The 15,239-nt window shown below is 45.1% G+C and overlaps 1 protein-coding gene across 5 annotated transcripts in view; it reads right to left on the bottom strand.

The window, feature by feature from the left end:
* The window catches only part of GRIA4 (glutamate ionotropic receptor AMPA type subunit 4), a 254,524-nt gene that overhangs the window by 15,230 nt on the left and 224,055 nt on the right, over positions 1-15,239 (bottom strand). For 3 of the 5 annotated variants that reach the window (XM_056858902.1, XM_056858905.1, XM_056858904.1), the window contains exon 14: positions 999-1,113. The exons of the other annotated variants lie outside the window; for them this stretch is intronic. In XM_056858902.1, coding sequence (XP_056714880.1) covers positions 999-1,113 — 115 coding nt within the window. The remainder of the gene's footprint in view (positions 1-998; positions 1,114-15,239) is intronic. 5 annotated transcript variants of the gene reach the window in all.

Genomic DNA, 15,239 nt, shown 5'->3' with positions numbered 1-15,239 from the left:
TTTATCCTTACAACTACCCTGTAAGGTAGGCTAGGCTGAGAGAGAGTGTGGGTAGCCAGCCCTGAGTCATCCAACAAGTTCCACGAATGATCGTCCAGATCCCGAACCTGATTGGCTAACCTGTACACCAAACTAGTCTTCTGTTGCCTTTGGAGTGAAATCTTTGTTCTGGGAGAAGAAGAAAAACTTAAAAGGAGAAGAAGTAAATTTTCGGAGTCGTGCAAGAAGAATGCCTGGGGGAGGGGCTGTGGCTCAGTAGTGGAGCATCTGCTTGGCATGCAGAAGGTCCCAGGCTCAATCCCCGGCATCTCTAGTTCAAGCAGTGGTTCCCAACCTTTTTTTGACCAGGGACCACTAGGACTTTTTTGTTCGGTGCAGGGACCCCAAGGTTCAAAATAAAAATTCCGAGAATTTGAAAATAAACTTTAATCATAACTGTTAGTTAAACATTAAACTTAGAATAATATTTGAATATATTTTTTATAATAGAGAACTTTTAATTGAAAATATTCATTTATTATGGGTTTATAACTTTGTTTCGCGGACCTTAATTTAGTTCTCGCGGACCCCTGGGGGTCCATGGACCCCTGGTTGGGAACCAGTGAGTTAAAGGGACTAGGCAAGCAGGTGATGTGAAAGACCTTTTGCTGCCTGAGACCCTGGAGAGCTGCTGCCGGTCTGAGTAGACAATACTGACTTTGACCAAGGGTCTGATTCACTACAAGGGACTGATTCAGTACAAGGCAACTTCATGCGTTCAATAAGAAGAGAAACCCACAATTTGGACTCCCGCACGAATCAGTCTGTCTCGAAGAACTCCCAAGAATGCAAATATTTTTGCTTTGACAGTAATTGCATACATCTGGACTTTGCTTCTCGCACTTATCAGAAGTGCCACGGGACGTGGCCAAGGTGGTTGTGACATGAAAGAGAGTCCCAGCAGATGCGCCGATTACTCGACATACTGTTTACCCGCTTGTGGTGACATTGAGGCTAACCTTGGAGTCACCTCCCCCGCTGCCACATTCTCCTTTGTCGTACCACCATTTGTTTTTCAATTTGTCCAAGAGGCCTTGTTCATTCAGTTTTAAAACTGCGAGGTTAACAGCATTTCTTGAAACGATAAAACATATTTCGTAAGAAACTGCACAGCTGTTAAGATGTTAGAAGGAATGAAGACTTGGGAGGAAAAAAAAGCTCTTTTTATCCATGCACTAAATAAACCTCTCATTTGCATATGGCAACATCCCTGTGGATAGGAGGAAATGTCCTTACTTTTAAATTTGGGGGGAAACATTGCTCTCCCAGTTTAGGAATGACATCTTTATGGTTTAGCTCTTAAATAAGAATAATGTGATTTTTGTAAACAAGTTCCAAAACAGTTCCCTCCGCCGATCACGTTTACAATATGGTGATAAAGTGATGCTTGGATATCTAATTTAAATGGATGTGTCTTTCCCATAAGTTTAAAGTCAACAGTAAAATAAAAGGCCCTTGATTCAATTTCTTTAGCAGTCAAGAGATGTTATTGTTCACTGTACAAAACTGGAGTTTTAAATTTCAGTTCCCTCAAGCTGGAGCACACAGTTCTACTACCTACATAAAAGTGTAGCAATAAGGTGTGAATTACACAGGTACACACCAAGCAAAATGGCAGACACCATGCCTCTCCCCACACAGTCATAGCTGTCCGTAATACAAACATATGGGAAATGATCCAGCTAAAATTACAGTGCAATCATAAGAACAAAAGAAGAGCCCTGCTGGATCAGACCAGTGGTCCATCTAGTCTAGGGTTGCCAGGTCCCTCTTCGCCACTGATGGGAGGTTTTTGGGGTGGAGCCTGAGGAGGGCGGGGTTTGGGGAGGGGAGGGACTTCAATGCCATAGAGTCCAATTGCCAAAGTGGCCATTTTCTCCAGAGGAATTGATCTTGGTTGTCTGGAGATCAGTTGTAATGCAAAGAGATCTGCAGGTGCCACCTGGAGATTGGCAATCCTACTTTAGAAAGAAGGAACTAGGGTTGCCAACCTCCAGTTACTAGCTGGAGATCTCCTGCTATTACAACTGATCTCCAGCCAATAGAGATCAGGTCACCGGGAGAAAATGGCAGCTTTGGCAATTGTACTGTATGGCATTTAAGTCCCCTCCCCAAACCCCACCCTCCTCAGGCTCAGCCCCAAAAACCTTCTGCCGGTGGCGAAGAGGGACCTGGTAACCCTAGATGTAACTCTGTTTACGATTGCCCTGTTAAATGCTTTTGTCTCATTTAAGCCCTCTCAATGGGACAAACTTGCTTAATTTTAGATGGATCATTTCCATATGATCTACATTAAGTAGCAATACAGTGTAATATGCCATAGGCAATCACATCAGGGGATGTGGAATGGTATAGTATAGCCTGATCTTGTCAATCTCAGAAGCTAAGCTGGGTTGGTACTGGGAAGGGAGACCCTTCAAGGAAGACTCTGCAGAGGAAGGCAATGGCAAACCACATCTGCTTAATCACTTGCCTTGAAAACTCCACCCAGGATCGCTGTAAGTCAACTGCAAATTGACCGCACTTTACACACACGATCGCATCAGACAAAACTGACCTCTAGATCTACTCCATGGAATTTAGGGACCTGGCAACACCCCTTTTATTCCCACCTAGCCCACTCCCTAGTGCCCCTCCCCTAGCATGACTCCCATCTCTAGTATTCAGAGGTAGGCTGTTTTTGAACCTGAAGTTTCCATTAAGATCTCAAGGCCATTCATACATGGGGAGGGGGGAAGAGGTGGACAAAATCACATACTTGTGGAATCTGAAGATATCCAATAGTTGGGGGAGGGAAAGCCTCTCATCCTCAACAGGAGGGGAGGAGGGAGATCAACTGTGGAGGAGTGGATGGAGATAAGGCGAATCCTTGTAATGAGGGAGAGGCCAACTAGGGTTGCCTAGGTCCCTCTTCACCACCGGTGGGAGGTTTTTGGGGCAGAGCCTGATGAGAGCAGGGTTTGGGGAGGGGAGGGACTTCAATGCCACAGAATCCAATTGCCAAGGCTGCCATTTTCTCCAGGTGAACTGATCTCTATCGGCTGGAGATCAGCTGTAATAGCAGATCTCCAGCTAGTACCTGGAGACTGGCAACCCAAGGGCCAACAAGAGTGTAAACTATCACCTTGATCTCCTGTCTGAATGCTTTTGGAACCATCTTGCAGTACTAGGTGGCTCTCTGATCTAATCCCAACAATCCCCCTCTCACCTTCTTCTGATGCCAACTCACTGAAAACTCTCATCCATACAAGGAAGGCACTTTTATGGCTCATCTCCTTTGGAACATCTTACTTTGTCCTCCCCCCACCCTTCTTTTCGCCTTTCATGCACACTCTTGGTGGGTCCTCTGCAGATCTTTGCCAACTAATTACTGAGTTTTGGAAACTATCTCTAAGTGGAACTGACCCAAGCCTAATTTTCGAGGCTGTTAAATTTGTATTAGATTGTGACTACAGATAATGTAATTGCTTGTCTGCCCCCGCAACTCAAAAGCCAGGGCTATCGGCTGTGGCGTGAGTGATAATGGTCTGCTCTTTGTGGATAAAGCCTCCGAGGCTACGTTTCTCAGGCAAACTGACAAATGTAATTTTGCATAAGTGCCCTAATTATGGTGCGTGATCAAGGGGGAGAAGAAGGAAGAGCAAAAATGAGACTGAAATTGTTCATTTGCCTTCTTTGTTCCGGGAAGTGTTTGCTGCTGAACCAGAGATATTTAGTATGGATTTCTAATTAAGCAGTTGGGTGCCAGCTCTTCTGTTTCCAGCAACAATCCAAAACCATCCCTTGAATATTTCCAATGAAGGCTGTAGTACCATTCTGGGAAATTGCGAATTGAGAATTTCAGCATCTTTCTTGCAATTGCATAGCAAGCTAGAAGAGAATCTTACCCTGTCCATCTGTGGGGTTTTTTCCTTAATGAGGACCAGATGCATGGCAAATACAGCCTAGCTGGCACAGTGGCCAGAAGCCCTTATGCCAGTGAGATCTCTATAACAGAAGCCCATTCCCAAGAGATTGCACATTCCTTGGGTTTTTTTTTTTTTTGCCATCAAGTCACAACTGTCTTATAGAGACCCCATAGGGTTTTCAAGGCAAGAGGCGTTTGGAGGTGGTTTGCCATTGCCTGCCTCCATGTCCTGCCTGTAGTATTCCTTGGCTGTCTCCCAGCCAAATACTTGCCAGGGTTGACGTTGAGAGTATGTGGCTGGCCCAAGGTCACCCAGCATGTTTCCATGCCAGAGTGGGGATTTGAACCTGGGTTTCCCAGATTCTACTCTGATACTCTAACCACTACACCACGCTGGTGTAGGAAGAGCTTATGTTACTCTGTACAGTGCCATGTCCATTGATGGTGTGGTATTAAAATAATCGATAATAATGACTGGCAATCACAGGATGACTAATAAGTAGAAGTTCTGTAGAAAGAGCTTTGGGTATGATGTGGATTTATGGTTTCCATCATTTCCATTGCATCCGTGAAGGCTGAAGATGTACTTGATTGTTCTAATGAAAGCAGTTGTTTTCATGCAGAATATTGTGGTTCTGGATTAACCCAGTGACTGTTCTGGATATGACCTTTTAGTCTTCAGTTTTTGAAGACATGGCAGTCTTTTGGTTAAGTGCCCACACATAGGTTTTCACTAAGGCCAAAGCAGAATTGCTGTGAGAATGTCACCAGAAATGGCCTTTCTAGGGGAGGGGCCGTGGCTCAGTGGTAGAGCATCTGCTTGGCATGCAGAAGGTCCTAGGTTCAATCCCCAGCATCTCCAGTTAAAGGGACTAGGCAAGTAGGTGATGTGAAAGACCCCTGCCTGAGACCCTGGAGAGCCGCTGCCGGTCTGAGTAGACAATACTGCCTTTGATGGACCAAGGGTCTGACTCAGTATAAGGAAGCTTCACGTGTTCATGTGACAGTAACCCCTGTCTCACTCTTGATACAGCCCATTCCTGAGATGACAGCACAGCACCGCCTCTTCCTAAGCTGTTTCGCCTACGCCGTTGAACGTTCAAGTGGGGCTTTTTGGCCCATAGGGAACAGCGAGGCTGTGCCTGCTCAAAAGCAGATGCAGCAATGCCATTCCGGGCCCTGGCGTACCGGGCTGAAAGGGGATAGGGAGCTGCCTAACCGGCGGCTCCTCCCCCTGGAACGCCTCCCTGCACCGGCGCGGCCTCTCTGTGCTGTGGCCTGCACCACGGCAGCTCCTCCCCGCCAGTGTAAGTGCATGTAATTGCATGATTACACGCATTTATGCAGGCGGCGGGGTCAGGCCACCTCCTAGGAGGTTTCACCCCCCCTCCTCAGGGATGGGCTGTTAGTCTTGTAGATGCTACGGGACTTCTGTTTTAGCTTGCAAATGTTGCAAAACCAGTATAGTTTAGGGGTTATGGAACTGGAATAGGGCTGGGGAGACCAGAGTTCAAATCCCCAGTCAGGGTGAAAAAAAGATGAGGCAAAGATCATAAATTTCTGTGCTTTTATAAAATGCAAATTGTAAGCTTTTGCAGCCTCTATTTGCATCAGGGCCATGCAGTGGAGGGAGAGAGCATTCAGTTTTTCATCCACTACTAATTTTTGACCTTCAGAACTGAGCTCCCTGATTTGATATTAGCATTTTAAAAGGGGGAAAGACATGTTTTTAAAGAACGTGTCTGTTTTCCTTCAAAATGTTAATAGTAGAGTGATGGATTCCTAGTTCTGAATACAAAAAAACCCACAAAAAACAAACACAAGTTGAGATTGAAGGCTAAACCCCTTCTCCCTTCTCTGCATGGCCCTGAGGCAAACTGAGACTGTACAGGCTGGTAATTCACATTTTATACATGGATAGAGATATGTGATTTCCAGCACATAAAACAAAACCCAGCCAGGAGCTTCACTGGATGACCTTGGGCCAGTCACTCCCTCTCAACCTAGCCAGAGTTGTGAGGATAAAACAGAGAGGAGAGAAACATGTATACTGCCCTGTGTTTCTTGGAGGAAAAGTGTATGCAATGGATTTTGCAATGGATTTGCCGCTCTATAGATGCACATTTTCCCCATCCAAATTCTCAGAACTCTACATGGGGGCTTATTTTTGAGTTTTACGAATTTGCATGGGGAAATGTGCACCTAGAGGGCCGCAAATCCAAGGCAAAACCTCCCATGCATAAATGGCCTATGTGTGTGTGTGTGTGTGTGTGGGATGTGATAGATGATAGAAGTGTGAAAATTATGCTGTGAGTCTCCACACCCCACTCCACATTCCCAGAAGCAGCTGTGTTTGTGTGGAGAGTTATAGTGTGATGGGAGGAAGGATGGATTGCAGGATGGGCCCTTGCAAATGTTGCAGCCAATATAACTATCGCTTGGAACTGGGAGTTCATTTTCAGTGTCACCCTCTTGGCAACCATCATGTGTGCTTTTGCTGTAAGTAGAAACCATTCTCTGTGTGTGTTTGTGTGCTTGAAATCCAAGACTTACTGCGCTGTATGAGAATACGTTGAGTATCAGCAACAAAGCAGGACTATACATAAATGCATGTATCTACTCATCTATCTGGTGATGTATTAATAATTAGATCATGAACTCTGGATACAAACATGTGCTTGTACTGGTGGTAATAATTCCACTCATGAACAATGTATGCATCCCGTTGATGGTGGTGGAAAGTGCCGTCAAGTCACAGCTGACCTATGGCGTAGGGTTTTCAAGGCAAGAGATGTTCAGAGATGGTTTGCCATTGCTTGCCGCTGTGTAGGCTGAGAGAGTCCTGAGAGAACCTTGACTGGCCCAAGGTCATACAGCAGGCTTCATGTGGAGGAGTGTGGAATTGAACCCAGCTCTCCAGATTAGAGTCCACCGCTCTTAACCACTACACCATGCTGGCTGTCATGCATCCACTTACATCCCTGGAGACGTCACTTTGAAGGCTTGTGGGACAGGGGAGAGGGGTAAATTGGCAACCATTTAATTCACATACGGACCTGTGGAACCATGTCAATGTTTCTCACACAGAGTGTCAAGGCACTGCTCCTTTGTATGGAACTTTGTCAAAAATGGATTCCCTATGGGACTGAGTTCTTAGATAAGGAGAAAATTGGGACACAAGGCCCCGCCCAATAGTTATAGCACACCAATAAGGGTGTGAGTGTGTGTGGGTGTGAGGGGGTGTGCATGCAAACTTTTATGTTTTACTACAAATAAAGCTCAATATTTCCCAAAGCATGTGTCCCAACCACATCCTTCATCCTCAGAAGAAGGATTTGGATGCAGGTGGAATGGATAAATAAAGGTTTCTGTAACTTTTTATTATAGTTTTGCCTGTTATCTGTATTGGTGTTTCTGGATAGGGCAGGGGTCACCAAACTTGTCTTTAATGAGACCTACTTCTGAGTAATGAAAAATATCCCAAGGTACTCCCCCCTGCCCCCTACCATCATGTTTCCAAGTTTTGTTCTGTCCTAGAAACTGAACATGGACTAGAAAGGGTATGAGAAATGAAGCTATTAGCCAAGAATATATAAAGCCTTGAACTGATCTTTTTCCATTCTTTTCCCAAGTCTTCAAACGATGTATGAACTACTCTGTAGCAGTGAGCCTCTGGTAGCTCACAAGCTACCAGTTAGAGACCCTTGATATACAAACTTAACTCCTGTGCTGAGCCCATGAGTGCTGGGTGATTTGTTAATGAAAAACTAGCCAATAGGGCTGTACACCTTTTTCCCTGGTATTTTTCGAGTTTCGGTTCAATAAAAGCGAAATTTTTAAAAGCTGAAAAAGCCGAATACAAGCCATTCGGCTTTTTCAAATAATTGAAATTTTTTAGGTTTAGTAAACCTGAACCCAAAAAATACGTTCATGCAGAGCTGAACTCTGGGCACCACTGAGACCAGTGGTCAGTTCTGCGCAGCCTGCCCCCTCCGAAGTGCATGTGCTCTTCAGAGGGGGCCCAGAGTTCAGATCCCTGCCATCTGCCCTCTCTGAAGTCCGTGGACTCTGGACTGAAGAGAGGGTAGGTGGGTGGGATCTGAGTCAAATCTCCACCACTGGCCCTCTCCAGACTGTGGAGAGGGCAGGCGGGGGATATCTGAGTCAGATCTCTGCCACCCACCCTCTCTGGACTTTAGCGATCTGAGTCAGCCAGCAAGTAAGAAGGGGGGGGGGAGAGAAGATGGGATGGAGGGGGAAATGGAGGGAGGGCCAAAAAGGCCCAAAATAATGCCCCCCCCAAAATCAGCATTATTTGGGATCCGCTTTTTTAGATCCCCTTTATTGCTGCAATTTTTTACCAGTAAAAACCTCTTTTGGGTATTTTTTCGGGGTTTTTCCCCCCAGTTCGGCTTTAGCTGAACACACACCCCTACTAGCCAAGAGAACCACCTAGCCCCACCCTCAAGCAATTTTAAACCCTGTTAACTTCAGTGGGAGATTTAAGTATGTTAAATCAATGGGACTTTAAAACTCCTTTACTCTGACTAGAATGTGCTCTAACTAAATATTCATTGTTGATATATGTTTCAGCTATACACTCATTTTACTGGCCACTGATTTTGTGACTTCCCACTGATTTTAATACTTTGCTTAGGCACTGATTCATAAAGCCTCACATATTGTGGTAAACAACATGCATGTTCCTGTGTGCAGACATTACAAGTGTGTGCCAGCCAGATAAATGGTTGATTCAATTAGCTCTGCCAGCACCTATTGAAGAAGGAGAGAGTGGATTTTAGCACTGCAACCCCTCAATAAACAATTGGTTATGTCTGAACTGGAGTTGTCCATTCAGACCTGGTCTCCTGGGAGCTGGATACAAGGGAGTGTGATCCAACCGAAGTTAAAGCAAATTTATAGTGCGGTCCATTTCAGTGATTTCAACATGTGCTGAAATAAGCGGGTCTTAAAATTGATTAACAGTGGCTGAAGCATGGCCAAGATGGCCACAAACCAACACAACTGGGTGAACCGTAGCCCATTGATTTCAAAGGGATCAAGCATGCTTCACTTTTTCATGGATCGTAGCTAAAGTTTTGAACCCCATCCTGTACCCTTTGTACCGACAAAGTACATCCAGCAAAACTATGCCCATGAAGAAGAGTTGGTTTTTATATGCTGACTTTCTCTACCACTTAAGGGAGACTCAAACCTGCTTACTATCACCTTCCCTTCCCCACAACAGACACCCTGTGTGGTAGGTGGTGCTGAGAAAGCTGTGACTAGCCCAAGGTCACCCAGCAAGCTTCTTTTGGAGGAGTGGGGAAACCGACCCATTTCACCAGATTAGCGTCCGCCGCTCATGTGGAGGAATGGGGAATCAAACCCGTTTCCCCAGATTAGAGTCCACCGCTCCAAACCACTGCTCTTAACCATTACACCACACTGGCTCATGCAGTAGCTTCCTTCCTTGTACAAATCAGGCTGCATCAATGTGCTGGACTCCATACCAGACCAGAATGGTCGTTTATGCATGGTTCGTATGTCCCTGGTTCATCCCTCTCTTGTCTCACACTTTTATATCCTGAGACTGGAAAACTTTATGCATGGTGTTGCTTGTAGTTAAGAAAGTCCTGGACAGTCTCATGAGCAGAGCATAATCACAAGGAGAAATCAGGAAGTGCCTGAGTCCCCGCCCCTTTACATGCTGCATTGTTATTGGCAGTAGTGCTTACTCTGACAAAAAAACATTGCCCCTCCCTTCTCCCCACACCCCTCTCCCCCCTGTGAGTGGCCATTTTACAACCCAAAATGGAGTACAGAATTGCATCCACAGGAGTAAAAGGGGGGAGATTCTCCTTTGTGCACACGCTGCTAAAATTGACTAGAATAGATGGACAAGTTCTTCGTTCATCCCTCTGAATCACACAAAAGGAAAGTGGGGGGGGGATCTCTGCATTTGGACACATACTGCTGAAAATTTGGAAACACACTAAAATAGAAGCCTCCTTCTCTGTGCCCCCTTGCCGCATTAAAAAAATCCCCCCTGCTGCTCCAGTGGAATACCGATATATCATCATAGCAGAGCCTAGGATTGTGCACTCGCTCGCCCCCTCTGTGGGTAAGTCATCACCCAAACATGGGCAGGGGGAGAGCAATCATACAATCCTAGCCTCCGCTGGCTCTCTCTGCAATTTTTAATAGTATTTAGGATGATATATCAGTATTCCATCGAAGCAGCGGGAAATAATGTTTTTTAATGTGGCAAGGGGGCATAGAGAAGGAACTGACCAGGGCCGCCTCTGTCTCCGATATGCCTTGCTGTGGCTTTGCGTGAGGGAATGGCTGAAGACTGGCTGAAGGAGGAGTTGCAGGAGGGGGTAGGAGAATAGGGGCATGTCAGAATGTGAGAAGATATACCCGTGGCTGAACTATGCACCTACTCACATCCAAGATAAGTTTGGAAGTAAACTTATTTTTGGGATAAAACAGGGATTGGAAAAACCGGAAAAATCGCAGAATTGAAGCAAGCTGAGCCCCGAGGGAGGGGAACATCATGCATAATCCCCACAGAGCATCGGGACATTTGTGGGAGAATTGTAAGACAAACCAGCCAAGCACAACCAACCCTAGTCTTTAAGTACTGATGTCAAAGATAATCTGGCCTAACAGTTCTATCCTTTGTTCTAATGATTCCTGCCCACAAATCTCTGAAGGCTTCTTTCTAAGGCCTGGACGATGGCCCCTACCATGATTCAGCTGATCTGGCCACCTGGATCCATGCCATGGTAAAATCGAGACTAAACTATTGTAATGCACTCTACATAGGTCTGCTCTTGAAGTCAGCTTGGAGACTCTGGTCAGTACATATCGCTACAGCTCAGTTATTGGACCCTACATAACATACACATTCTGTAGTCTCTCTATTGGCTGCTCATCAGTTACCAGGTTGACTTCAAGGTACTGGCTATCACAAACAAAGCCAGTGCCACCCTGCAAATGGGCAAAATCAACAACTGCCTGTACACATGGACTTTCTGTTGTGGCCCCCACCTTGTGGTATGGCCTGCCTGAAGAGGCCAGGAAGGTTCCCATGCTTCTGTCATTCCACAAACTGTATAAAACATAATTCATCAAGATGTAATAGGGCTATATTATAATAGAGATAATACAGCAATATAGAACAGTTTGGGAAGGTGCTTTATCAAAGGAATGGAACTGTGGCCTAAACCACTGTGTACAGTATGTATTCATTTAGAGCCCCGTGGCGCAGAGTGATAAGCTGCAGTACTGCAGTCAAAAGCTCTGCTCATGACCTGAGTTTGATCCGGACGGGAGTCAGCTTCGGGTAGCCGGCTCAAGGTTGACTCAGCCTTCCATCCTTCTGAGGTTGGTAAAATGAGTACCCAGCTTTCTGGGGGTAAAGTGTAGACAACTGGGGAAGGCGCTGGTGAACCACCTCATAAACATAGTCTGCCTAGTAAACGTTGGGATTTGACATTACCCCATGGGTCAGGAATGACCCGGTGCTTGCACAGGGGACAACCTTTACCTTACCTTTACAGTATGTATTACCTGTTTGCTATATGCATTATCCTACTCTCATTGCACTGGTTTTTCTTATGTAGTATAATTTTCTGCATTGTTTAAAACATCACAGATAATACTTATGCTTTGGTTCAGATTTCTGTAATTCTAGTCCTGTTACATTGCTTATTAGAAGCGATTATATTGACCTATACTGTGCAATTTGCCTTGAGTCTCAGTGAGAAAGGAATATTACAAATAAATAAATTTTAAAAGTCCTCTGACTATTTAGGATCGAGTCCGTCATCTCTTAACTGAGAAGCTTTGCTTAACAGCAAGCAGATCCCCAATCCATCTTTTTTTTAAAAAAAGATTCGATCTAGGAGGAGAAACTACTCACCCTGGCCAAAATTTACCCTTAAAAATCAGGAAGGAAAAACAAAGTTCTACTTACATTTTTGAGGAAGCTGCAACGGCTGATGGCAGTCCTAAAACAGTAATTAAAAAACCCCATAAAGCCTATTCATGAGAGGGTTATTTAGTAGGGTTATTAGCCATATCCATAGACAACTTCACAGCACAACAAGAAAAAAAAATGGACATAAAAAAGGAATGGAGAAGTTAATGAGGATTTATAAGCGTCTCTTATATTCTGAAATTAAGCTTAAATTGGTTACCAAATCTACCACATTGCATTCCTTGTCACATCTAGCAGGCCATGTAAAAAACACTTTTGTTTTACACTGCTTTTATATGGCTCTATATATGCTGCTCCGCAAGCCTGTTCATCAAGCTGATTTCCACATTACAGAGAAATGAAATTCTTCTTCCAGTCAAGATTTTAATGTTTGTCAGTAACATTTTAAAAGAATTGTGTTGCAAAATTGTTTCCTTCAAGCAGAAATCTGTCGACAATGATCAGACATAAGTAAATCTCTGTCAGCTGAAATGATGCATCCGTCCTGGTCCTACAGAAGTCTATCATGGAAGATGGTAAAATTCACAGAGTTAAAAATAAAGGCATACACTGCAAAATCTTTCTATTTAATTGTGGGTTCGGGGAATTCTACAGGGTATGCTTTCCAGGATACCAGAAGTTCGGTGTGCGTGCGTGTGTTTTTCTGCTTTAGTCATTTTTTGAGCACAATTTTTGGATTCTGGAATTCTGTCACTCCAAAACCATGCCCTGTAGAAAAACCTCTTCCGCAATTAAAAAAGAAATCCTCCGCCCCCGTGGCCCTTTCCTTTCATATTTTTAAAGAGAAACAAGGAAGAAAGGTTGACTTACCAGGCTGGCAGGTGCTGGCTCACTGGTGGCTCTCCAGTTGCCAACCTCCAGGTACTAGCTGGAGATCTCTTGCTATTACAACTGATCTCCCTGTCCAATAGAGATCAGTTCCCTGGAGAAAATGGCCACTATGGCAATTGAGATCTATGGCATTGAAGTCCCTCCCCTAACCCAAACCCCACCCTCCTCAGGCTCCACCCCAAAAACCTCCCGCTGGTGGCAAAGAGGGACCTGGCAACCCTACTCTCCAGGGCTGTACTTCAGCCACTTGCTGGCTTTTCCTTTTGGGGCAGCAGTCAATGGAGTCTTCCTGGATCCTGACAGCTGAAGAAGGGCTGATGGCAGCTATGGTCCCATGCAGCAGACCAGCAGTTGTTCTCCTGCTGTCAGGGTCAGGTGGGTTCCACTACACTGCCAACAGAAGGAAGAGCCAGTGGGTGGCTGCGATGAAGCCCCAGTGGGTTGAGGCCAGCCAGCTCAGTAAGTAGGGTTGCCAGGTCCCTCTTCGCCACCGACGGGAGGTTTTTGGGGTGGAGCCTGAGGAGGGTGGGGTTTGGGGAGGGACTTCAATGCCATAGAGTCCAATTGCCAAAGTGGCCATTTTCTCCAGGGGAGCTGATCTCTATTGGCTGGAGCTCAGTTGTAATAGGAGATCTCCAGCTAGTACTTGGAGGTCAGCAATCCTATCAATAAGTCATGCCTTCCTCCCCCTTTTAAAAAAACGTTGAAGGGCCATTGGAGTGGGGAAGAACCCTGGCCACATTTTGCTCTCCCTGAAGCCCAAAACAGTCCCAAAATTCTGGGAGAACTTTGGGTTATTTGTGGAATTCCAGGAGAGGTGGGTTTTCTTTGGTTGTATATTCCCAAACCAAGTTGGAATAGCTAATTTTAAGTTTATTAAAATTGGCTCAAGTATATTCAGAGGCACATCCTTTGTTAAAAACATAAACCTGGCTGTTTTTTGACATGGGAGACGCTCTGGTATTTGGGCAAAACTTTATGGTAAAAACAGCTTCTTCCATAGAGTTTTTGCCCAAATACTAGAATGTCTCTCACAACATTGACAACGTGATGTCATCACTTCTGGAAGTCATGTCAACACGCCTACAGTGTGAAGGCCTCAATTTGTGCCAGGTAAGACCCCCACCCTACCCTCACCAGCAGTTCTTTTAATGCCAATGGAAAACTCCATGGGGCTTTGTTGTGCACGCGGAGCTCCTTTTGAGCAGGGGCTCGGTTGTCCGCTTCTGTGCTGAGAACGTCCCACATGTGTATTCTTATTGGGCATGCAGAGCTTCCTTGACACTGAAATGAATGCAGAAGCTTCTTCTCATATGGAGTTTCTTGGGTACCTTAGAGCCTTAGCACGTGCACTAGAGCTGCTTGACTGAGACTATACTAAAGCCCTTAACAGATGTTACAAAAAAGTATGAATGCACAAAAGGGAGTAGGAAAAGGGAACACAGAGGCCAGATCTGCCCCTGACCTAAATATATTCATTAGGGTGAATGTGTACAGTTTAAATACTTACAAACCTACACACATATGCATTAGAAAAGAGCAAGAGTCCAATAGCACCTTAAAGACTAACAAAATTTCTGGCAGGGTATGAGCTTTTGGGAGTCACAGCTCTCTTCTGAGCTGTGCTGTGACTCATGAAAGCTCATATTCTGCCAGAAATGTCATTAGTCTTTAAGGTGCTATGGGACTCTTGCTCTTTTCTACTGCTACAGACAGACTAACACAGCGAGAAGAAGAGTTGGTTTTTATATACCGACTTTTCCTCCCACTTAAGGAAGAATCAAACCGGCTTACAATCACCTTCCCTCCCACTCCCCACAACAGACACCCTGTGAGGTAGGTGGGGCTGAGAGAGCTCTAAGAGCCCAAGGTCACCCAGCTGGCTTCATGTGGAGGAGTGGGGAATCAAACCTGATTTTCCAGATTAGAGTCCACCGCTCCAAACCACCACTCTTAACTAATACACCACGCTGGCTCTCCATCGTGATCTACACACATATGGTTTATTCCACACAATAAGAAACCCCAGTTTTTCAGAGGTCCTGATCATACATAGAGCACCGTATCCAGGAACCTTGTATGAAGACATTCCAATGAACATGAATAGATCAGAGGTGGAACTTGCAAGAAACCTGCTCCCTCCCTGTATGCATTCGTTGTACAGGCTTAAAATGTCAGAAAAGGGCTTAATTAATGAAACTTCCTTTTGGGTGCAACAGTGACACTGGGATTATAGTAGACTCGTGGTGTAATCCTTATGAAAGTTACACCCTTCTAAGCCCATTGACCCTACAATCCAAGGCTAAATTTATACATTGGTATTTTGTCATGCCAGCCTACTCTACCTTGGATTACATGGAAGTGCAACAGAACTAGGATTTCGGTATAGAGGAACTGGATTGTGTGTGTGTGTGTGTGTGTGTGTGTGCATGATATTGGAAGTTTTGTATCATA

Source organism: Euleptes europaea, chromosome 12 (genome assembly GCF_029931775.1).
Source record: "Euleptes europaea isolate rEulEur1 chromosome 12, rEulEur1.hap1, whole genome shotgun sequence".
NCBI lineage: Eukaryota > Metazoa > Chordata > Lepidosauria > Squamata > Sphaerodactylidae > Euleptes > Euleptes europaea.
The sequence above is the reverse complement of the archived record's forward strand: the minus strand, read 5'-3'. Positions and strand labels throughout refer to the sequence as shown.